This window comes from Cebus imitator, unplaced genomic scaffold (genome assembly GCF_001604975.1).
Source record: "Cebus imitator isolate Cc_AM_T3 unplaced genomic scaffold, Cebus_imitator-1.0 Scaffold174, whole genome shotgun sequence".
NCBI classification, from domain to species: Eukaryota; Metazoa; Chordata; class Mammalia; order Primates; family Cebidae; genus Cebus; species Cebus imitator.
In genome coordinates this window covers 1,606,305-1,630,195 of record NW_016107489.1, presented here as the reverse complement: position 1 = coordinate 1,630,195, position 23,891 = coordinate 1,606,305, and the positions used below count along the sequence as shown (strand labels likewise).

Sequence of the window (23,891 nt, the reverse complement as noted above, 5' to 3'; positions counted from 1 at the left end):
CCCAAATGGAGCCATGATTTCATGAGCCTGGAGTGGTCTTTCAGTGTGGGAAGGGTGTCTTTAGTGCCAAAGAGTGGGACATGGCTGTCCCTATGGAGTTAGACCTATTCTGATGAGAAAGCACAACAGCAGTATCAACACAAACCAGTTAACTTGAAAGGCTGGGTTCCCTTAGATCGGTCTGTTTATAAGCAAAACTACCTTTTGTTTTTCTTTTGGATACTCATAGACTTCTGGATTTGGGAGAGATTTCTGGTGGGGTCAGTTAGACCAACTATTTACTCCATAAAGAATTCCTTGAAGAATTTCCCTGAAGATGGCCATTAAGTTTCCTGTGAAGTGCTACTTGTAAAGGGTGGTCAACACCTTCCAGGGCAGCTGTTTTACCAATGTGAAAATGCTAATAGAAATTTTACTGGAAAATTCTGCCTTTAAGTATGCCACCAAATGACCTCATAAGGTAACAAAGAACTTTCTCCTGGATGAAAGAAAGCTTTTTGAGTGGCTGAAGATACTTCTTAGTCTTAACAGTGTTAACAAAATGCTTCTAGGTTTTTGCATATGATTTTCCTTTTGATTTTTTAATCGCTGCCTTGCTGCAAATACATTTCTCAAAATTCAATTTGTGCCACCCCACTGAGAATTCTCCCTTCCTTTCCAGAGGCAAATGCTGCTTTTGACCATTTCAGCTTTTAAAATATTTGCATACATTTAAGAGGTACAAGTGCAATTTTGTTACATGGCCATACCCTGCAGTGGTGAACCCTGGGCTTTCAGTATATCCATCATCATAATAATGTACATTTTACCCACTAAGTAATTTCTCATCGTCCAACCTTCTCCCATATTTCACTCTATTGAGTCTTCAATGGCTATCATTTCACACTCTATGTCTATACGTATATATTATTTAGCTCCCATTTATAAGTGAGAACATGTGGCATTCGTCTGTTTCTGAGTTGTTTCACTTAAGATAAGGGTCTCCAGTTCCATACATATTGCTGAAATTGACATGATTTCATTCTTTTTATGGCTGAATAGTATTCCACTGTGTATGTATACCACATTTTATTTATCCAGCCATTTGTTTACAGGCATTTAGGTTGATTCCATATCTTTTCTATTATCCATTTCAGTTTTAATTCTAGTGATTACTTCCATATTTCTAAAAAAATGCTTATAATGAGTATTCAATTATATTTTGTTCCCAGAATTATCTTTGTGTTTCCTTGAGAACAGTTTTTCTGTGTGTGTGTTTTAATCTTGTCTCTGTCATTTTTCAGGTTTGTTAAAATGTTTGGTAACTTGTGGCTGTCTACTCTTATTTAGGAACAAAGTAATAGAAATGCTGGCAGGGGTTGGTGTGTACAAGGGCAAAGCTTTTTAACCTAAAGGTTTGAGGTTAAGTGAGCAAACACGAAACTGTGCCCCAAATTAGCACACTGAGAAAGGCTTGGCTGTGGGGCCAACTCTCATACTAGCTCATCTAGGTGCTACAGAAGATTGATTCAATTTCTTCTGAGAAGAACTTTCTTTTTTTGTATGCAGGGCTATGCATGTTTACAGGGGGGACTCTTCATTTCTATTCTCAGACTCTGCTTTCAATCCCATCTGTTGTCACTGCTCTAACGTCTCTGAGTTTTCTGGGGCTGGCTAGGCAGATCTGCTCTTTGCTGAGCTGTGGGCCTCTTCACACAGTGCTGCTGCACTATGGTAGGGCTTCTTGTGCGTGGCAACCCAGAAAATGTAACTCTAGGAGATGCCATTCTGATACAATACAATGTAAAATGTGCCCCCTGGAGTTGTACAGCCCTGCTTCTATAGGTGATCAAAGGCTGGGGTTACTTTGTTCTTCCGCAATCAGTACCCTTCCATTGGCTTTCTGTTGCAAAGAAATGTAATGAAACCTTTGGGCCTTTGATGCCCCCCGTAGATTTTCCTTTTTTTTTTTTTTTTTTTAAATTATTATCCCATTAGCTTTCTTTAATAGGGTCTCAGGGGGAAGAGGAGATTAAGGTGTGGGCTGTGTCTGTCAATTTGAAACTGAAACACAGAGCTTATTCCGTTAATGGGGATATTATTCTTCCTCATTTTGTCTGGCACAGTTATAGATGATTCAGATACCAATTTAAAAACAGCACTGACTCTATGTATGGTAGAGGACTCAATTAGATAGTTTTGTTGTCTCAATGGATCAAATTAACTGGAAATTTGAAATATCTCTACTTATTTTATGTCAAGTAGATAGCAACTTGGGTGAAAATTACATAAACATATGGCCTTTTTAACTACATTCATTTAAAAAATATCCTATGTAGCTGCTTTTCACAAAAGCATTAGGAAGGAGAGTTTTGAAATAATGGAATTTACAATTTCAGTTGATTGCCTACACTCAGCAGTATAACACTTTAATGGGAAACCTGCTAAAGACCCATTGGCCTATGTAAGATGAAAAATAACTTTCCCACTATGTGTTCAGTCACAATGATTATGTGCCACATTACCTCTTCATCTGACAAACAGCTGGGCAGGCATAGCATGAATTTTTGTGTTCTGGACTTTAGAGAGGATTACTGAGATTTTGCCTTCTAAATATTACTAATGCTACTTCTACCTCAAATATTTTATTTTATATCCAGAAGTGTTTTACATAAACAAATACATACAAATGTATTTAAGCAAATGTTCAAAGTAAGTCTTCAAACTAATCTATGCTCTAAAAATAAATCTTATTTGTTTTTTCAGAACACTTAGACTAAGTGTTTTTTTAACTAGTACTTATTGGGGGTTCAACATGTATCTGCTACTTTTATTTTTAAGAATTAGTGAGTTCGCCGGGTGCAGTGGCTCAAACCTGTAATCCCAGCACTTTGGGAGGCCGAGGCGGGTGGATCACGAGGTCAAGAGATCGAGACCATCCTGGTCAACAGGGTGAAACCCCGTCTCTACTAAAACTACAAAACATTAGCTGGGCATGGTGGCGCGTGCCTGTAATCCCAGCTACTCAGGAGGCTGAGGCAGGAGAATTGCCTGAACCCAGGAGGCGGNAAAAAAAAAAAAAAAATCCTGATTTGTTTTAAAGAAAAAAATTCTTAAAATTCCGTTAGCTTGATAAATAGAAATAATCTCTTCTTGTTCTACTCTGGTAAACATAATTGTATTTCCTACAGCCAAGAATCCAGTCACTTATTGGCAAACCAAAGGTGACAACAATTCATTTACACTCTCTACTCAAACATAGCGCAACACTGCCGTGTTCATATATACTTTTCTTTTAGAGTTACCAACACTCTTCTGGCAAAGACAAAGTTTTGGAATGGCAAAAGCAACAGAAGTTTTAGATCTCAAAGCTCCATAAAGGAATTAATCTGAGTCTTCATCATCCAGATAGTCCTCAGCATTGCTTAATGTTCGGACTGCATCTAAAAGAAATAGGAGGGAAAAAAGAAAAACAGGGTAATTAAAAACTGCTCATTTAAAAAAAAATAAAAAAATTAAAAAAATAAAAACTGCTCATTTTTTTCATTTTCAAAGCTCTTCAGTTAGAATAGAATCTTCCATCTGACCCAGGATTGTACTTTCTCTGAGGATCTTTCTCTGCTTTTGCTTTTCAGCCTAACCATTAAGTTTCTGCTGCCACAGAGGTAGACAGTGTGTTCCTTAGTCACATGGAAGAGTGAAGCACATGGTGCTAGGTGCCATGCATCCATTTCCAACAGAAAGGCCAGCCACAGGCAAGATGACCAACAAGACACACCACCAGCAGCACTACACTCTGACAACTGTGCTTCCAAACTCCTTTCCCAATGACAGCCTGAGGTCTTGCCCAAAGGCAAGGTCACTGGGTAGGAAGTTACCTACTGAAGGGAAAAAAGGAAAAGAAAGAATGAAAAGGAAGTTTCAATTTCAATGTAGAAAACACTGAAAATAAAGCAAAAGACTGAAATGGTGGGAATAAAATGTTTTAAAATAGAAAGAGCTGGACCCTATCAAATGTTCAAGCAACCTTGAACAGGGCTCAAAAGGAAGACATTTGATCTTTAACTGTCACCTCTTCAACTGTCTAGTCAAATTCCTATAGCAACAGATTACCCTAGGTATAATTTTAGTGGGAAAAACAAAATGCAAACACAGGCACATTGTTCAATAAATATATGTCACAGCACCCAAATCATCATGGTCTCTAAGTATCACATCTCTGAAACTTATCGTAAATATGACCGGTTCCAAGTATGGGGCAGGAAGTATAAGGGATGACTAGAACCCTAGTCATGCTGTAAATCAAGGATGCCATCAAAGACAGCATCATGGGAAAGGGTCTGAGATTCAACTTAAAGAGGCCTCCACTAGCCAAAGATGGGCTACTGATAAAGCTACTAACTGGAATGGATTAAAGCACATCAAATATTTCAACACACACCAAAAAGAACTCATTTGTCGCCCTTTGGAGGATTATAGAGACCAGCTAATTCTTTTAAAAACTCCTAAATAAAGCGCAAAAATCAAGCATTTGTACTGCACTTGCTACATTAACTATTCCTCTGCATAACAAAACAATTGATGAGGGAAAACTTTATAGAACATTCCATCTAATAACTCAAAAAGAAGTGATTTAATTAGAATATCATCATTTTGTGCTGTTTAGTGAAGTAACAGATCTAGGCAATGATCATCAATGGATGTCACATCACAGTAAGAGTGACAACCAGATATCACGTGCCTCTGATAAAAGAACATATTCTATATGATATATTATTCCTTCTACTCCCAAGAAAAATACATGATTAGGCAGGCAGGCAGACAGACACACAGACAGACAGACAGATAGAACTTAAATTGGATCAAACCTCTAGCTAGATAGATAGGTAAGTAGTAGGTAGGCAGGTAGAGAGAGAGAGAGATAGAACCTAAATTGGATCAAACCTCTAGATAGGTAGATGATTGATAGATGATTGATTGATTGATTGATCTTAAATTGGATCAAACCTCTAGATCTAACACCAATTGACAAAACCATAAAGGACAGAGGAATATGACAACACCATGGGAATGTAGTCAGCAATGTCCAGACTGGGAAATTCAAGTTAGTTAACCCAATTTCTTTAATAAATGAATGGCAAGGTTAAAAAGGGGGAAGAGTAGAGGGAAAGGAACTGTTGATTAAAAAATAATTTAGGAGCTATATCTACCAATCACAAGCTGACCTTATGTGAATCCAGACTTAAATAAACCATAAGCAAATAAATAAGTAAAAAAAAAAAAAAAAAAAAAAAAGAAAAGAATTAGTGAGTTTGATACTATGTTTTCTTGTAGCTGTTGAGGAAACCCATGCTTAGAGAGGTGAAGGTCCCTGATCAACAACAAATAGTAGAGGCCAGGATTCAAACCAAATTCTTTGAATTTAGAATAAGTTTTCTTCCATTCTTACAGAAAATAGAATACATTGTATTCTTCACTAGGTATAAGGCAAAGTACTTTATGCTAGTTGGGTCAATAGATCACTATGAATCTTATACAGTTTGCTGTTTTTCATAAAATGAGTCACTCTGGTGTTTTAAAGTTAGGATAACGCCTTTACATTTTTGGCTTCAACAGAGAACAAGAATTGTGATTATGTCAATCACAGAGTTTCTTTAACTCAAGTGGAAAATTGAAAAAAAAATATTTAGGGCAAATTGCTCATAAGCTTTTGCTAATAAAAAGAAAGAAAGCAAAAGTTTAGAAATATCCTTAGAAGGAAATGCCATTATTTATCATAGCTGGATGAAGCCTTCTTTATGCTGATGGCCAAAATGTGAAATGATGGCCACCCTGAGTCCTGCCAAAAGAAGTCTTCAAAAGGAATTATGAAGTAAGGTAGAGATAGTGGTAAAATTCATCCCCGTACCATTCCCTCTACTGCAAACAACACCTCAGCCAATTAATATGCACATGGACTTCCAGAACCATCCCATACAGCAGGTTATTGATTCTATTTAATGTTTTTTAAGGTTAGAGTCATTCTAATTCTACACCATTTTTTTTTTCACACTAGGAAATTCTACATGATATCTAATTTGGCCTGATTGTGGTTTATGAATTGTACAACCAGCGCTTTCCACCTCAATAAAGACTTTTCGTACCACATTATAGGGGACAGAGCCACACAATGGAGTCAGGCCTGCTTTCAAATCCAGGCTATCCTACTTTCTATACAAGTACACTTGGGAAAATTACTTAACCTCTCTGAGAATCAAGGTTCAGAAAAAAAGACACCTATCTTCTAGGAGTACTTTAGAAATAAAATTGGGTAAGACAGGTGATATGTTTGGCTCTGTGTCCCCACCCAAATCTCACCTTGAATTGTATGCCTATAATTCCCATGTGCTGTGGGAGAGACCTGGTAGGAGATAACTGAATCATGGGGACGGTTTCTCCCATACTGTTCTCATGGTAGAGAATAAGTCTCAGAAGATGTGATGGTTTTCTCATTCTCTCTTTTGCTGCCATGTAAGGAGTGCCTTTTGTCATCCACCATAATTGTGAGGTCTCCCTAGTCACACAGAACTGTAAGTCCATTAAACCTCTTTCTTTTGTAAATTGCCCAGGCTTGGGTATATCTTTATCAGCAGCATGAAAATGGACTCATGCAACAGTTGGTTGGTAGATAAATAGATATGTAAATGTTAGGTTTTTTTCTTTCCTTGAAAGAACACTTGTGAATTTGTACTGTTGGGCAAATATCCATATATGCTTCAGTCCTCAGCTCAAGAGTTACATATTTTTGGGAACCAACCTGACCTTTTCCTAGTCCCCTTTAGATGCCCATTTATAGCTAGGTATCCCTCCTGGATTCTCCATTAATCCCTTATGCATATCTCCTATACAGTGTAACGCTTACACCGTAAAAGGGAAAGAAGAAATCTTATCTGACTTATTAAATCTAGTACCTAGCACAGTGCTTGGCACATAACATGAGTTTCCTAGATATTTGAGTGAATGTGTGAGAGAGAGAGACAAAGAGTGGGAAGGGAGGGAAGGAAAGAAAGAAAGAGAAAGAAAAGAGACAGAGAGAGAAAGAGAAAGAAAGAAAGAGAGAAAAAGAAAGAAAGAGAGAAAGAGACAGAGAGAGAAAGAAAGACTAATTCCAAGGCTTCACAGTTTAAGAGGTTCTGTATTATTATCTTACCCTTCCAGGGAGATGGCCCGTTGGAGAGTCACTGAAGGCTGACGAGTTGCGGTGCTATGTTGGGAATGACTGCAAGAAAAGACAGAAGAAACACAGATCATTTATTTAAAATGTTTTTGAACATTTTAATCAGTCCTATTGCAAAGAATCAATCTTTAAAGAAATACAGTAGAGATGAAATCTTTGGTGATAAGTAGAACCCTCCACCAAAATATAGCACTCTACCAGATAATAGTTAATTTTTTTTATAATTTGATTTTAATGTATATTATTCAAATGTAAGCTCTGAATGATGGGTAGATATTAAAATGAACACACGTATTTGGAAAAGGTAATTTTTTGCTCTTGGAATGAGATAACGTAGAGCATAAAAATATACATTTCTTTATGATGCAATGTATTTTTTTAAGCTGCAGAATTTTTTTAACAAAATTTTACGCATAACCTAATCTGTAAGTCAGAGTAGTATTAAATTAGTATAGATGTATGTATTAGTTCAAATTTGTAACACTTATTTGTAAAATTAATCAATAACAATTGAACTATTTGATGAACACAAAACTTGAAAAATGGGGCTTTCAGTTGCCCATCAGTCTTCAAATTTAATGTAATTCTATATTTTGTTTATATGTAACAAGAAAAGACTGATTTTGCAGATAGGTAATAGAAATAAAATGATAATATCTAACATTTACTGAGGTCTTAAATTGGCTGAGTCACTTTCCTAAGTGTTTTTATATTTTTATGTCTTTTATTTCTCATAACTTTATGAGGTATGTCCCATTTAACAGATGAAGAAATTGAGATACAGAGAGAATCAGAAAGTTGCTCAGAGTCACATGGTAAATTCCTGTGCTTGAAATGGCATCTAAACTGTTTGATTCTACAGTCATTTTAAATTCTTATAACAATTTTTCACATTTGTGAGAATTTGTCTTGCAATCTTAGAATATTCTTTAACTAGAAAGAGATTTCAAGAAAATCTTTCACCTGAGATAAGCACAATAATAGTAATTCAACAGCCAAACTTTATTCAATGTCTAATTTTATAGTATTAGTTAAATATTTTGGTTGAAATACTAATTACATATACACAAAATATAGGAACATGTATATATATACATATACGTATAAAAAGAAACCTGAGTCAAATGTTTGCAGAACATTAGGCACCTTTGCAAAGCTCTAGGATTTCTCAGCACATATATGGCAAACACTGACATTGCCACAGAGAATCAAGATGTAGGCTGCAGAGACTTTCATTCAGAACCTTGGTCACCACAGGTGAGAAGAGATGCTTTCCTGTGACATGTAGATAATATCTGTCTAAAGTTGAAGGCACAGAATTTGGAGATCACAGCTGAAACCTAGAGAAGGATATTCAACTTAAAAACTGTGCCTCTTCAAGTTAAAGATTGCATTTCCTGGTATCCCTCATAGCGTCAAGCACCACAGATATTCACTGATCATGTTTTTAATTGACTAGTTGAAAAGCATCATAGCATTCAGGACTTGGACCATGTAGCCAGACTGCCTGGCTCAACTACATATACTGATGCAAACTTGTGTAGATTACTTAAATCTCTCTGTATGTCAGCTTCTCATCTTACAAGATTAGGATAGTAACAGCATTTTCCTCACAGGGTTATTATAAGTATTAAATGAATACAGTGTTTAGAACAATGGCTATCACATGTTAAACCTATGTAAGTGTTTGTTAAATAAATAAACCAGGCCGGGTGTGGTGGCTTACACCTGTAATCCCAGCAATTTGGGAGGTCCAGGTGGGTGGATCATGAGGTCAAGAGATCGAGGCCATCCTGGCCAACATGGTGAAACCCCGTCTCTACTAAAAATATAAAAATTAGCTGGGCATGGTGGCGTGTGCCTGTAGTCCCAGGTACTCAGGAGGCTGAGGCAGGATAATTGCTTGAACCTGGGAAGTGGAGGTTGCAGTGAGCCAAGATAACACCACTGCACTCCAGCCTGGCACCTGGCGACACAGCAAGACTCTGTCTCAAAAAATAAAAAAATAAAAAAATAATAAAAAAAAATAAACCAACATGATTTAGCAGAATGTGTACTTTGAGATGTTTAGTACCAAATAAGAATAATTACTGTATTTAGACTACTTCAGTTAGTCATACGATCAGTGCCACAAGGTGCATATTTTTGGGTATAACTTTAGTGATAAAAATCAAATTAAAATATATTTTCTATTATTAATACATTATAAAATTACTGGAAATAAAAATGAGAAATTAAAAAAAAATCACCCATAGTTCCATTACCTTCTCTTACATTTTAGAGTTATCTAATGTAGTTCTTGTAGGAGTCCTACAAGGTAGATATGAGTATTCCCATATATAAAAAAGCAAAACATACAGAAGTTAAAATAATTTTCAGAAATCAGCAGCTTTCAAATGTCGAGCCAAAATCGAAACTGAAGCCTATCTGATTGCCAAGTGTGTGTACTTTCCATTCTATCTTACTGACTCTCTACATGTCCATATGTATTTCACATAGTTTTATATGTATACGGAAACATATGTAGCTTCATATTCTGTGCTTTTCCTAACATTACAATGTAAGTATTTCTAATGGGATCTCCATAATTATTATTTTGGTGTTATATAATGTTACTTCCTGTGAAGATATAATTACTTAACCATCCTTTGACAGTTGGATATTTAGGTGACATTTATAATATTATAAACAGTGCTGCAATGAACCCGTTGACATCGATTAATTTTGTCTTATTCTACAATTCCTTCTAGATGCATTTCTCAAAATGGAGACATTTATTAGGTTCTTAATTTATGTTACTAAGTACTTTTCAAAAGCTTTGTACCATTTTATTGCTTTCAAAAATGTATATCTGTACCAGTTTTCCCACAGTCTTATAAGCACTGACATTATAACTTTGAAAACACCCTAACAATTTAATAGATGATAAATGATGCTTCAGATTCATAATGAGCATTTCTTTATTAGCAAGAATGACCTTTTTTTCTATATACAATTATTGGCTAATTGTATATCTTTTATGCAAAATGTCTAATCCTTCCTTTACCATTTATCTTCCACTAGTCTAGATAGTACCACTTAGGCAAAGATCAATGATGTTCACTAACCAAGATTAACAAGTAACTGTAATTTCTGATAGCTTTCTCACTATTAATTCATCCCAAAAATTAAAACAAAGAATTATTCAGTAGTCTCACTTATCATTACCTTACAACTAATTACTTTATAATTCTACTCTATTCCAATAATATCCCCTTTGAAGTTTTAGTGACAAAGTACATGCGAATGGTACCATGAGGTGCTCAGAGAAGTTGACTCCTTTTATATTACACATGCAAGGTTAGCCAGTTTCTCCTAGCATGTAAATTTGGAACAAATAGAGCCTTTTCCAAAATGTAATTATCCTTTTACTCTATTCTAACACAAATACAGTTAACTAAGATAAATATAGTCAACACCTGTGCAGACAAGTGAATTTTTGTTTTTCCCAAATACAATAGTAATGTCCAAGCCATACTTGCAGGAGGGATACTTGCAATGGATGTTTGGAGCTACCTGACGGTGATTACAACTGGTATTTTAAAGAACACCAACATCCTCCCCTTCGGACCAAATAGGTTCTATCCTTTCCATATTACTGGCTAGACAATGTGCTGTAGAGTTCCCATCACTAAGAAATTACAGGTAACCATTGCTTGGCTCTTTTACCTCCTCAGGAAGATAGGCCAGTCAGATGGAATTTTGGGAACTACTGGAGAAAGAACCAATGGAGGAAATCACAGCTAAAACATACTGCTCTGTGCTGCCATCTCATTTTTCTACATACCCATAACAGCACCCAGGGCTGTGAATCACTAAGATTTACTTCCATGCCTGTTTCTCCTATAAAGTCGTGTGTGCTTGCAGAGCAAGGTATTGGGTTTCTTCATCTATCATTGTCAGCTCAGGGTTGGCACACAAAAGACCGTTGATCAATGTCTTTTTGAATGATGGATACCATGGATTGAATTCTATCTATCTGGAAGGCCCCCATGACTTTTCTCTTTCAAATTTTGCAATAGAATCAAGAACTAGGTTTCATGCCCATTTTCAATGGAAATTAAATTAAGACCCAGATCTCATAGCTAATAGATGGCAAAAATAGAACCCAGATTTGCCAGCTCCAAAGTGCTTGCTTCTCTGAGACAAATTATATTGTCTCATAAAAAGGTGAAATCAAAGCTCTGTGACTGGTCTATATAGAAGACCTGAGACGCTCTGTAAGAAAATATTGAATTCCCACTAACACTGACAAGTTCTTTTTTTTTTTTGGTATAAAATACCACCCATCATTTTTGTGATATATGCTCAACCTCCAAGTCAGTGGCTTTTGAAGATCATTTTTATGAAGCTCACTTAATAAAGGAACTTCTCTGTCTTATCCACAGCACCTCATTAGTAAGCCCTGAACATTTATGAAGATTTAAGTAACAATGAATAGTAGGTGGGTAGAATGAGCATGAGGGTGGCTCAGCATCCTGCTATAACACGGATGCTGGAGCATAAGTCCTCTCTAACCTGGTAGAAAAACTGTGGTACCAATTCCCTAGTTAGGTAGCTTGACAGAGGTACTAAATCAGGTGACTGTGGAGATAAATATTACCAAGACTTTTTAAGACCCAAAGAGAGGTGTCATGATGTCCTATTGCCTGTCTAAATTATGCTATCATTAAATAAAATTGAGAAAGAGCACAACAGAGTTTCTGTTTCAAGAACTCTGATTTTTCCAAGTAAAAGATTCCAAACTGTTGCCTAAAAAATGAAATTTGAAGGGTGTTGAAAGATGCATTCCCATTGCCGTGCTAAATTAAAAAATTTTTGAGCATCTGAATTGAAATTGTTCTATTACACATGGAACACAAAGGTCCTAGCTGGTGGTAACACAGGGTTACCACCCTTTAAAAAATTAAAAAAAATTTTTAAAAATTTTCTCCTTCTCTGAAGCAATGAGAGTTAGGATGTGTGGTCTTTCCAATGTGTTGCAATATTAAAACAATGTTATTTTAATGGACAGCACAAAAGGTTTTTTGTGCACTTTACCGATGAACTGATAACAATAAAGTTACTTAATGTGACTTGTAAAGTCACATTCATCATTAAAATATCTCCTTATGGATATTCAATATTGCCTATTTTTTCACTTCTAATGAGCTTGCATTTATCCTCGTCATATTTAACTCATCTCTCTCTTGCATATTTGTATCCATCATTTATGTAATCTACCTTAGTATTTCCTTCTTCTCTTTTTCTGTCTACTTTCCTTCTCTCTTAATGTGGTGCACACATTAGGTTGCCACTATTTTTCTTGGATATTCAATCAGTACCTCAAATTTAACATAATCAAAACATCATCACCTTCCCCCATGAAACTGGATAGCCCTCCTGTTGTTTCATTGACACTTAACATGAAGTGTCTTGTATAATTATTTATATGTTGTAGTGATACCCAACAAATGTGAATTGGGGACTTATCATACACCAAGTTAGGTGTTTGGGATGAGTCTTTCATTCTTTAATTTTGTAGTACTCTATAAGTATCTGATAATAAAGAGAATAGTGAAAGCAAATACATTATTTCACCCATGTCCAAACAACATGGAAAGCATTTTTCAATAAATCCCCAGGTATATTTAATTGGCAAACCATCTAAGCTATGTTTGGAAGAGTATATAAGTATTTTAAAGGATGGCAAAGGAAAATAAGACGTTTTGAGAATCTAGAAGGGCATGAACAAGATCATGAAGGATCAAAAATATGCAGCGTGCTCTGGAACCTTGAGTGTCTTAGCTTGGCCAGAGCAGAGTGGCTAGGAGTAAGGTCAGGAAGCTGACTGGGGATGGGTAATGAGGGGCAATGGTGGGCTCTCCAAAGTTATTAAGTCAGGGGGAGTAAGGGGGTCGACATGGTGATGTCTGTGATTCAGAAAAGTAAACCTTAAAATATTCTAAATAATGAAATGAAGTGGAGGAAATCTATAGTCAGGGAGATTAACAGTAAATCATCAGGGTGAAGAAAATTAATAAATGCCTAAATTTGAATAATGCAGTAAAAATTAAGAAAAGGGAATGTATTTAACACATTTAGAGGTAGAAAGAGGTAGAATGCCCAGGAATCAATAAGAAGGAGCTATGGAGAAGACATTTTGATTCCAATGATCTGGCTGGGTAGGCATTTGTCCTCCCAAAAGTTAAACTCTCCTAGATAGAAAGGGGCCTGTTCTTCCCAGGGTTTAGGAACGGTTGTTTGCTCTTCTAGGACTTCCAGGTAAGCCTTCAGAAACAGGCAGACTTTGGTGTTAGGATTGGGGGAGACGAGGAAGAACAAATGGAGATCTACCAATGACTGAGAGGATCATGGCGCTTTAGCAGAAGTGCATGTGTGTAAAGGAAAGTATATGTGTAAATAGAAAAATATAATTGAGTTTGGTTTTGTACAAGGATTAGCTTGATGACCCTGCTACACAGGTGGGAAATATGATCTACATTGGACATCTATAATTATTAAAAAGTTCTTCCTTCTCTTGGTGTGATACCCGTTTGTCCACAGCAACCACTGGATGACCGAGATAGTCCTTGCATCTTCGACTCTTACAAATAAACACTCCTAACACTTGTGATTCTTTCTTTATGAGATAGTTTCAAGATTCTTAGCTATCTTTCCTTGTATGCTCTTACATTTTTATTCTGGTATCTATTAAGTTGGCTCAACAGTAATAGCAGTTTTTGCCATTTTTTAAAATGAAAAACAAACTGTGATTACTTTTGCACCAACCTAATACTGAAACTGCAGAATCTAGAAATGAACTCACAGTTTCAGATGTGTTCAGAACAGCAAAGAGGCCATGAGATGCTGACTTTCCTCCATCTGGATCCCATACTCCTGTAACATGGACCTTTACAATTTGCTGAATTTTATTGCTAAGTTTAAGGTCCACTGAACCTCTCATATATTTGTGACATCAAATGACTAAAAATCAGATCTATCATGTACTTACACATTGGATTTTGGGACTCAACGTAGTTATCATATGTCAAATGTAATGGTATTGGTTTTGATCTAGTTTTCAAGTTTGTTAAGCTAACGTTCAGTCATCAATTTAATTCAATAAAAGTATTTATTGAGCATTTAAGATGTGTTAGCCATTATAGAATTTTACTCTTTCATCTAGTCTTATATCATCAAATTTTACATTTTTATTTAAGTCATTGATTATTATAGTAAGGCATAAGGACGGTGCATTGTGGCAAATCATCACAGATCTTCCTCCAGTTTAATAGCTAGTCCACAAGTTGCACTGTTGAGCTCTCTTAATCAGCATCCTTTTAATAGACTAACCAATCTTCTCTCTCACTGACAGACAGACAAAGGTCCACGGCAAGCAGCATGCTTATGTCCCATAAATTTCCATTCCTTTCAGGTGATTTGTATACTAATAAAGAATCAATGGTAATTGTTCTTAAATCTGTTTATTCTATTTGTTTTTCTAATTACATAATTAAATGTTGCAAAAATGAAATACGTGTGTATAAAAAGCCTTGTTTCTATCAAAAGAACGTTTGCTGATCTTGAAAAAACTAAAAAATAGTATGTGTTAACAGTCAAAAATATTGCTGTCAAACTAGGTCTGAGAGAGGTACGATTAGAAAATAATTATAAAAGAAAGAATTTTGGCCAGGCGCGGTGGCTCACGCCTATAATCCCAGCACTTTGGGAGGCTGACGCGGGTGGATCACAAGGTCAAGAGATCGAGACCATCCTGGACAACATGGTGAATCCCTGTCTCTACTAAAAATACAAAAATTAGCTGGGCATGGTGGCAAATGCCTGTAGTCCCAGCTACTTGGGAGGCTGAAGCAGGAGAATTGCTTGAACTCAGGAGATGTAGGTTGCGGTGGGCCGAGATTGTGCCATTGCACTCCAGCCTGGGTAACAAGAGTGAAGCTCCATCTCAAAAAAAAAAAAAAAGAAAGAATTTTTCACTTAGTTCACTTTTGATTGTCACCCAAATTTAAAGAAATCCAATAGGGAAAGTATGGATGATGGATTAAGGTATGATTTATATAAGAAAAATGAAATGGAACTTCAGAAAAAAATAAAAAAAAATGGGTCCCAGGTTGCTGGCCTTATAAGTAAATTTAGTATGCCATATATTTTCAAGCAATTAACGAACAGTTTAGACATTGGAAATAACACCGTCAAAATTGTGGTCAGAGGTTGAAAATGCTAGAAAAAATCTTGGCCCTCACATATTAAAAAAAAGTTGAAGGAACACAATGTGTTAACTGTTCTCAAATTAAAAGTTCTGATGATTTATAGAAATGCAAATTGTAAGACTGTACTAATGAAAATTTGTTTAAAATTAAAATTGTGGCCAATTAAGAAATCAAGAACGCTGGGACAAATAGATGGAAATAAGTATAATGAAAATTGCTGGATCAAATTCAGAGCCCCCAATTTTTCATTCCATAGCCGAAGATATTCAAAATGTGGGTATACTTTATGTTAAATGAATTCACTCAACAGTTAGTAATGATGTGATAACTCAAAAAATAACTTGGAGGTGCCATATTGGGAGAAATACCACTTTTTCTTTTAAATATCAATAAAACACGCTGATTTTATTATGCCACTATCTAGTTATATTTTAAAAAGTTAAGGTGAAGTAAGACATGCAGGCAGTTTTTTAAACAAATGAAACTGTTTAAATCCAAACTTTTGACTAACAAGTCAATAACTGGTTCTTGATGTGTAGGATGAGAAAAGTTCTGTTGTATGAATGTCTAACAGGATTATCACCCAGATATTAGTTCTTTTTTATCTTTAAAGAATAGCATGAGAGAATTTAGTCTTCTTAAGGAGACAGGTTAAATTACACAGCCAAATGTAGTTAAGGTAAGCTCAGAAGACAGATGCAATTCTTAGCCCTTGGATTTCTCCATCCTGTGCCACTGTGACTCCATATTCTTCTCTATGACAACAGTTAAATGATGAACATGGCAGCTCAAACACTAGCCATTCTAAAAATCCCGCTCATCACTGTTAGGCAGCTGAGAGACTCTGAGAGTGCACTTCAAATGCTGATCTAATCTCCATGAAAAACTCCTTGCTTAAAGCAATAATGAGAAATCCCAGCATTTTGCCCAGTAGACTGACTCAAATGGATTATGACTAGTCTCACAGCCTGAAACACCAGGACCAAAATGTAGTGTTTTAATACAGCAGGAGTATTCCTGCCTTTACTCATTTTGTTTTGGATGGCTAGCTATACATCATTCTTCTAGGCTTTTGTAGTACACAAGCTTCATCTCAGAAAGCAATAAGGTGCCTAGTAATGTATGAACCTGTATTCTCTCTCTCTCTCTCTCTCTCTCTCTCTCTCTCTCTCTCTCTCTCTCTCACACACACACACACACACACACCAAAAAACCCTTGCCGCACTGACTAGTCTTCACAAAGAAAATGAAAAACTGAATTTATAATAGCTTAAATCAAGTATCAGATAGTTTCATAATGTAGCTACTTCAAATAGGAAAGTGAATTTTAGTTAGAAATTTTATATAAAAACAAATAGGTACTACAAAAAACACCAGTTAGAGAATTTGAAACGGGAAGATTTTTGTATGACAGTTAGGAGTTTAGGCATCTAATTCAAATTGCCCCAGATATCTTTTCATTTCAAATAGGAAACAAATTTTTGAGAATAATACACTCTGGTTTTTATCCTTCAGCAACATTGAGGAGGCAGAGATTTTTTGAAAAAAAAAGAGCAGAGGTGGGGATGTCAGAAATGAGGGCTTTCCCCTGTACTCATAATGAGCTCAGTGGCCCTGGATAAGTAACTTCATTTTCCTTGTTTTGATTTTTCTTTTTTTTTTTTTTTGCTTNTTTTTTTTTTTTTTTTTTTTTGCTTTCAGTTGTTACTGTCCTCTCCTACTTTATTGGGTGTAGATGGAAGACAGCACTGTGATGGGGAAAGAGCATGGGCTTGGGAACCAATGGACTTGGGTTAGGGATTTCCAACCTTTCTTAATGAGGTTCTTGACAGTTTCAAAAACTGAACATTTTCATTTCATCTCTAGACCTGTCATCAGATAATGTAGATAATAGTACATTTTTACAGTTTGCTCTAATGGGAAAAAGCAAACTGTGAAAAAAATTTCATGTATGTGAAAAAAAATTTGTAAAGTATGAAGCATAGAAAATAGTAAATGGAAATTACTTCCCAGGAAGGCAGAGTGATTTGGGAGTCGGTATCAGTAAATGCTGAACTGAACCTGAAATAACCAATGGGTTGAAGCAAGGAAGATATGGCTAGAGCTAAGAATGGAATCTGCAGGAAATGGCAATTGCATGTGGTGGGTAAGTGAGGAATCAGGACAGCTTCCATGTTTCTGGTTGGGGTGATTGGTCAGCAGTGGTACTTTATACTGAGAAAGGAGTATAAGAATAATAATAGATTTGAGGGAAATATGATTATTTCGATATTGCATCTGGTGAGTTTGAGGGAATATGTGTGCCATCAAGGTAGATATATTAAATAGATATTAGAGTTTAATCTCGGTAGATAGTTCTGGTCTAAAAAGGTATATTTTGGAGTCAATATTGTATAGGTTTGTTTGTAGCCACAGATATTCCTAGAAAGGTTGTGATGGAAATAACTGAAAGCTGAAATGAAGACTTAGTGATAGCAAACATTATAGGATGAGTAGCAGAAGAGACACACAGAAAAAAAGGCTAAGAAGTAGTGAGTAGAGAGGAGGCATAAGGAAAAAGAAGAGAATAAGAAGTCATGTCATCCAAAAATGAGGGCAAGTAGATCGTTTTAATGGGAAGTGTTTTGGTCAACAGTTGCTGAAGACCTTAAAGACCTTAAACATGAAACAGGAAACACTGCTCTTTGGAGTCTGTATTATATTCCGTAGGCAAAGAAGAAGTCATGAGTGCTTTTAAGCTAAATTAAAACATAGCCACTTTTGTCATTTAGAATAAGCCTTTCACGATCCTCAGGTTTATAAAACAGCTGGAAAAGGGTTAGAGACAGCCAAAGATCTGTGAAGAGAAAGTGGTTCTGAAGAAGACTGGAATAAATTCCAAGCCTTACTGTGCTAGCATTTCCAGGGACCAGTCCTTACAGAGCCTTTCTGCAGAGCAAATGAAAAACCCTTTACCCATGCTGCTTTTCCCCTGCAACCAAGTGTGGGTTCTAAGACTAAGAAAAGAACACCTCCTATTATATTGCTGAGTTCTATTTTCAATAAAGAATTGTTTGTTCTACAATATATTTTCCTTACTGATTTTTCATGCAGACATCCAAATAAATGTAGGATGTTTGACTTTGTGGAATCTGGTAGCTTGCATGTAATAGCCTCATAGAAAAGCCGCAGCTGTATAATGAAAGAAGAGATGTTTCACTTGATATCTGCAATCTGAATCTTCCTTACAATGGTCATGGAAGAGAAATTCCTTACAACGTCCACTGCAGAGTCATCACCATCACTGTACTAATAGGTAACAGAATAAAAGGCCAGTTGTTCAGTTCCCTCTTCTCTTTACTAGTCACACTCTGAAGGTAAGAATCACCTCTTTCTCTGGTATTCTTTTTGGTTGAGTATGTTCAAAGTAGCCATGTGGTCATTTGTTCAACTAATCTTCTCCTTATTACCAGAGCTTTAGTATTGAAAAGAAGAAAATGTAAGCTGGGAATTAAGAATTGAACATGATAAATTTTTTTATAAACATTTGTGGCTGTGAACAGCTTGGTAATATTTAGCATTCATAGCCATTAGGCTACTAATATGGGCTAATATTGAATTTAAAATATCAATATAAGGAAAGTACAAAAACACTATTGAAACAGCTTCCCAACTGGTTTTCCTCGTGTCCTGCAGTTACTTCTCATTGACCAAGATTGTTTTCAAGCACAAAATCAGGTCATAATTTGCCCGCTTACAGAAAACCTCTCAAAGACCTTTCCATTGCAGTTAGAATAAAATGTTTTTTCTTTGGATTGCAGTGAAAAGCCTCTAAATGAAGCTTTTAATGAATTTCCCATTAATGAAAAATGTCTACTAATTAGCAACTATATTGTACGCAAGTTACAACTTTGTGAGGATGCAAGTCAGAAGATTTGAAAACGCATAAGGGTAAAAAAAATTTAAATTTATTATAGTTTTCTTACCCTTCACATTTCTGTTTTTTAATTGTACTTAAGGTTCTGAGGTACATGTGCAGACCATGCAGGATTGTTCCATAGGTGCATACATGGCAAGGTGGTTTGCTGCCTTCATCCCCCCATCACCTATATCTGCTATTTCTCCCTACGTTACCCCTCCCTACCCTCCCCACCCCCTGCTGTCCCTTCCCCAACCCCCCCCAACTGACTGCAGTGTGTGAAGCTCCCCTCCCTGTGTCCATCCTTCACATTAAGGTTTGACAAGAATTAAAAAATTCATCTCTAGAGGTCAAAGGTTTCATTATAGTTCATTAACTTAGTAGAAGGTTCAGACATCCATTCTTCATACCTTGGCTTTCCAATCACCTAATTGGCCAATACCTATTTGTTACCACCTGATATATGCAAGGAATTATGCCCTATTTAACAAAGGGAAAAATAATGCATAAAATAGAAACCATGATCTTCAAGCACTTATAATCTAACTTGGGAGAAAGGACATTCATTTGGTCATTCCAATTCATTCCCTCTCACGTCAGCCTGGTCTACAGTCTTCCTTTCTGTAAGCAGAGGTACCACTCACTGAGAAAAGTTGGAAAATCTAGGCATTTTAAATGATTTTTTATTTTTCTTTATACTCCTTACCCAATCCATTAACAAGCTGTTTTGCTTCTAACACAGAAATACACCCCACCTCTTCAGTGCTACCACCTTAATGGAAACAATACCTACCCTTAATAGACTATTGAAACAGCTTCCCAACTGGTTTTTCTCATGTCCTGCAGTTACTTCTCATTGACCAAGATTGTTTTAAAGCACAAAATCAGGTCATAATTTGCCCCGTTTACAGAAAACCTCTCAAAGACCTTTCCATTGCAGTTAGAATAAAATTCACAGTCCCTTCAAGGGATATAAAACCCCGTGACCACTATCTGCCTTTTGTTGCTCATTGCTCACCACTCTGTCCATCATTCCCTAGGACCTAGCCATGCTGGCCTTCTTCCTGCCTCTCCAATATTCTCGCTAGTCCTATCTAAGGGCATCAGCATTCATTGATTGCTTTATCCCTAGGTATTCTCCTGGACACCTCCTTTTCATTCAGATCTCAGATGAAAGATTCCTTCCCTGAGATGCCTTCCCTGGTCTTCTAGCTAAAGGTGCTACATTCCCATCCCAGGTATTATATAGCTTCCTATATTTCTCCGTATCACCTATTACTCACTGAAATTATCTGTTTATTGCTTCATTTTTGCATTTGTTGACTTCTTTTCCAATTGAGAGTATTGCTTCCATGACTTGGGATCAGGTAAATTCATTGAGAATTCTTCGGTGTCATGAATCAAGTAAAAAATCATTGTTTTCATATCACTAATGCATGCTGTGCATTTTGCAGAAGTAATGCTTTCTTAGACTCCATTTTCCACCCTGCCTTGGTTCTTTGCAATACCTAAGAAAAATGTGTTGACTTCACTTAATAGGAAGCATCCAGTCAAACACCCTTCTGGAAATTATTATGCTACTCAACTTCATGTCACATCTTATACTGAGCATACCAGTGGTTTGTAAATGCTCCAGATCCTTTCGTCCACTTCCAAACTTTATCAAGATGTATCCTCACTCATCCTTCTGCTTACTTAACCAATATTTACTGAGCACCACATATGTGCCAGGCAACAACCAATATATTCTACAATTCACTTTAGTCAATCTTCTACCTCACATTTGCTAAATTACTCTCCTTGTTGCTTTGTTGTAACCTTCTGCATTCTGTTGTAGGACATTTCTGTATCTACTAAAATTCAGCACTGTGCTTGGTAGTATAAGAGTTACAAATAGAAGCAGGCCCAGTTCCTGTTATTAAGAATCTTACAATTTATACATAGAGAGAGGTAAGTGATAGTGATCAATTAACCGAAAAACTAAAAGGGAGAAAGAAAAGAAACAGAAGCAAAAACAGACTGAACCCTTAGAACAGAGGAGATGTCACCGCAGCCTACAAATTTATAGAGCCCCAAGGAAACAATAAAGGAAATAAAATATTTTTAAAAAATTTTTTGCCCTAAAATTTTGAGAAAGTTTTCCCTCTGAATCAAATAAAATTAAAACTGATACATAATGGCTGTACTTATTTTTGGGGTACATGTGATATTTTAACACCTATATACAATGTGCAATAATCAAATCAGGGCAATTGGGATATCCACCACCTCAACCATGCATATTTTTTTTGTATTGAGGACATTACAAATCTTCTCTTTGTACTACTTTTAAATGTACAACAAATTGCTGGTAGCTATAATTTCCTTAGTGTCCTATGGAATATGGAACTTATTCCTTCCATCTAATTATATTTTTGCACCCTTTTTATTCTCTGCCTTCATGAGATCCACTGTTTTAGCTTCCACTTGTGAGTGAGAACATGCAATACTTGCCTTTCTGTGCCTTGCTTATTTTATTTAACATAATTACTAATACAGTTCCATCCATTGTTGTTGTAAACGACACAATTGATTACCATTCAGCCATTAAAAAAATATAAAATCTATTTGCATTCAAAAAATTTTTCTTCTGGGGCCTAAAATTTCTAAATACTTTAGTAGAATCATTTTAGGAATAAGACAAGTTATAAATAATTCATATCAATATGTATCAGGAAACATCATATTACTAAGAACTACTGTCTATATATATATATTTTTCTGAGACAGAGTTTTGTTCTTGTTACCCAGGCTGGAGTACAATGGCATGATCTCAGTTTACTGCAAACTCGGCCTCCCAAGTTCAATGGATTCTTCTGCCTCAGCCTCCCGAGTAGCTGGGATTATAGTCATGCACCGCCATGTCTGGCTAATTTTGTATTTTTAGTAGAGACAGGGTTTCTCCATGTTGGTCAGGCTGGTCTTACACTCCCGACAACCGCTGACCTTGGCCTCCCAAAGTACTGGGATTACAGGCTTGAGTCATTGCGTCCAGCCATTACTGTCTTTTTTAACATAGTAGTGGAAACATTTGTTAGGTGAGTAAACCTTCATAACTACAGCCATTTCCATACGTCTTTTATTTTGGGAAAACCTCAGCCATTTTCTTCATACAAGGCCCTTTAAACTTGACACTTGATAACTAGGAAAACTCCAAAGGAAGCACTAAGAATGATTTCAAGAGCCACAGTCCCTGCTATTGCTCTTTACCCAGGCTGCTGCTATTCGTTTTTCAGGACTTAATCTCACGCACACTCAGAATCCATTTGTAACCTCTAAGCTTTGTTTCCCCAACACCCAGGCATATCTTCATCAAGGCATTTCCCACATAATAGTAAAGCACTATTTTAAGATGTTTTTTTCCACAGCTAGGCTGTGAACTTCCTGAAGACAGCAACCATAAGACATTAACCATTGGTACCCTCATACCCATGTCTAGCACTGTGCCCATTTGTGGAACTGAACATTGGAATGCTAGTTACATCATTTTCATTGAGTTCCCCAGCAAAAATATTCACTTTTGTCAAGAAAAACCATTTGTAATTGCATTTAATGAAGTCAAATGAATGTACCAGGGACTCTCTATGTATACAGTGCATTTGACAAGGGGTGGGGGAAATTCATATACATTCTCTATTATACCACAAATTCACTAAAAAGGACAATAAAAATAAGGGAGGAATCCATCTATTGCCACTTGAGAATATAGTGATGAATCTGAATTTTGGAATAAAATATGTAATGAAAGTTAATATATGAAAATGAAAATAAATAGATTCTGCTCTGCTCCAATAAACTATGTCTTATTGAAGACGTCCAGTTGAAATAGCAGCCATAAAAGTTACAGAGATAGAAGATTTAAGCAATTAGCCTTGGCAGGGCATTACAGGGTTTACTGCTGTCTATAGCTGGTCTGCTTAAACAAGGCTGAAAGCCATCAACGCAGCTGAGCATGAAATTACAGAATTTTAATCTGCCCACATAAAGATGCTCACTGTTGTTACAATCAAATGTCATTTTTAAGTTAATTTTGTGAGAGATGGAGCAGGCATATTTGCTTTTGTGAAACAAAACAAAGGAAAGAAAAAGTTTGACCCTGTAAACAAGTCTGACTATATTCTCTTACTACTGACGGTTTTTAAATTAATTAGTGAATATTAAAAATACAAAGGTTAATCAAGAAAAGGCAAATTTATAGAGAAAATAGTTAAGTGGCTGTTTAGGGCTACAGTTGAGAGTGGGAATTAATTGTAAATGGGCATGAGGGATATTACTGGGAGCATGAAAGTGGTTTAAAACTGATTTATGGTGATGAATATGACACTGGGTAAAGTTACTAAGCATCACTGGAAATGGGTGAAGTTTATTGTATGTAACTATATGGTGTGAAATTACTTATAATAAATAAGTTTAGGGCAAAACATAAAGCTTGAAACTACAGTACAAGATTTTTTTAAAAAAATCATGTAATTAAGGAGTATTATATTTTTTAAGCTCAAAATTTCTA

General features: G+C 36.1%; 1 protein-coding gene across 28 annotated transcripts in view; it reads right to left on the bottom strand.

The window, feature by feature from the left end:
- Positions 1-23,891, bottom strand: part of DLG2 (discs large MAGUK scaffold protein 2) — a 1,831,252-nt gene that overhangs the window by 386,708 nt on the left and 1,420,653 nt on the right. For all 28 annotated transcript variants that reach the window (XM_037744434.1, XM_037744428.1, XM_017544957.2 and 25 more), the window contains one exon: positions 7,169-7,237. In XM_037744434.1, coding sequence (XP_037600362.1) covers positions 7,169-7,237 — 69 coding nt within the window. The remainder of the gene's footprint in view (positions 1-7,168; positions 7,238-23,891) is intronic.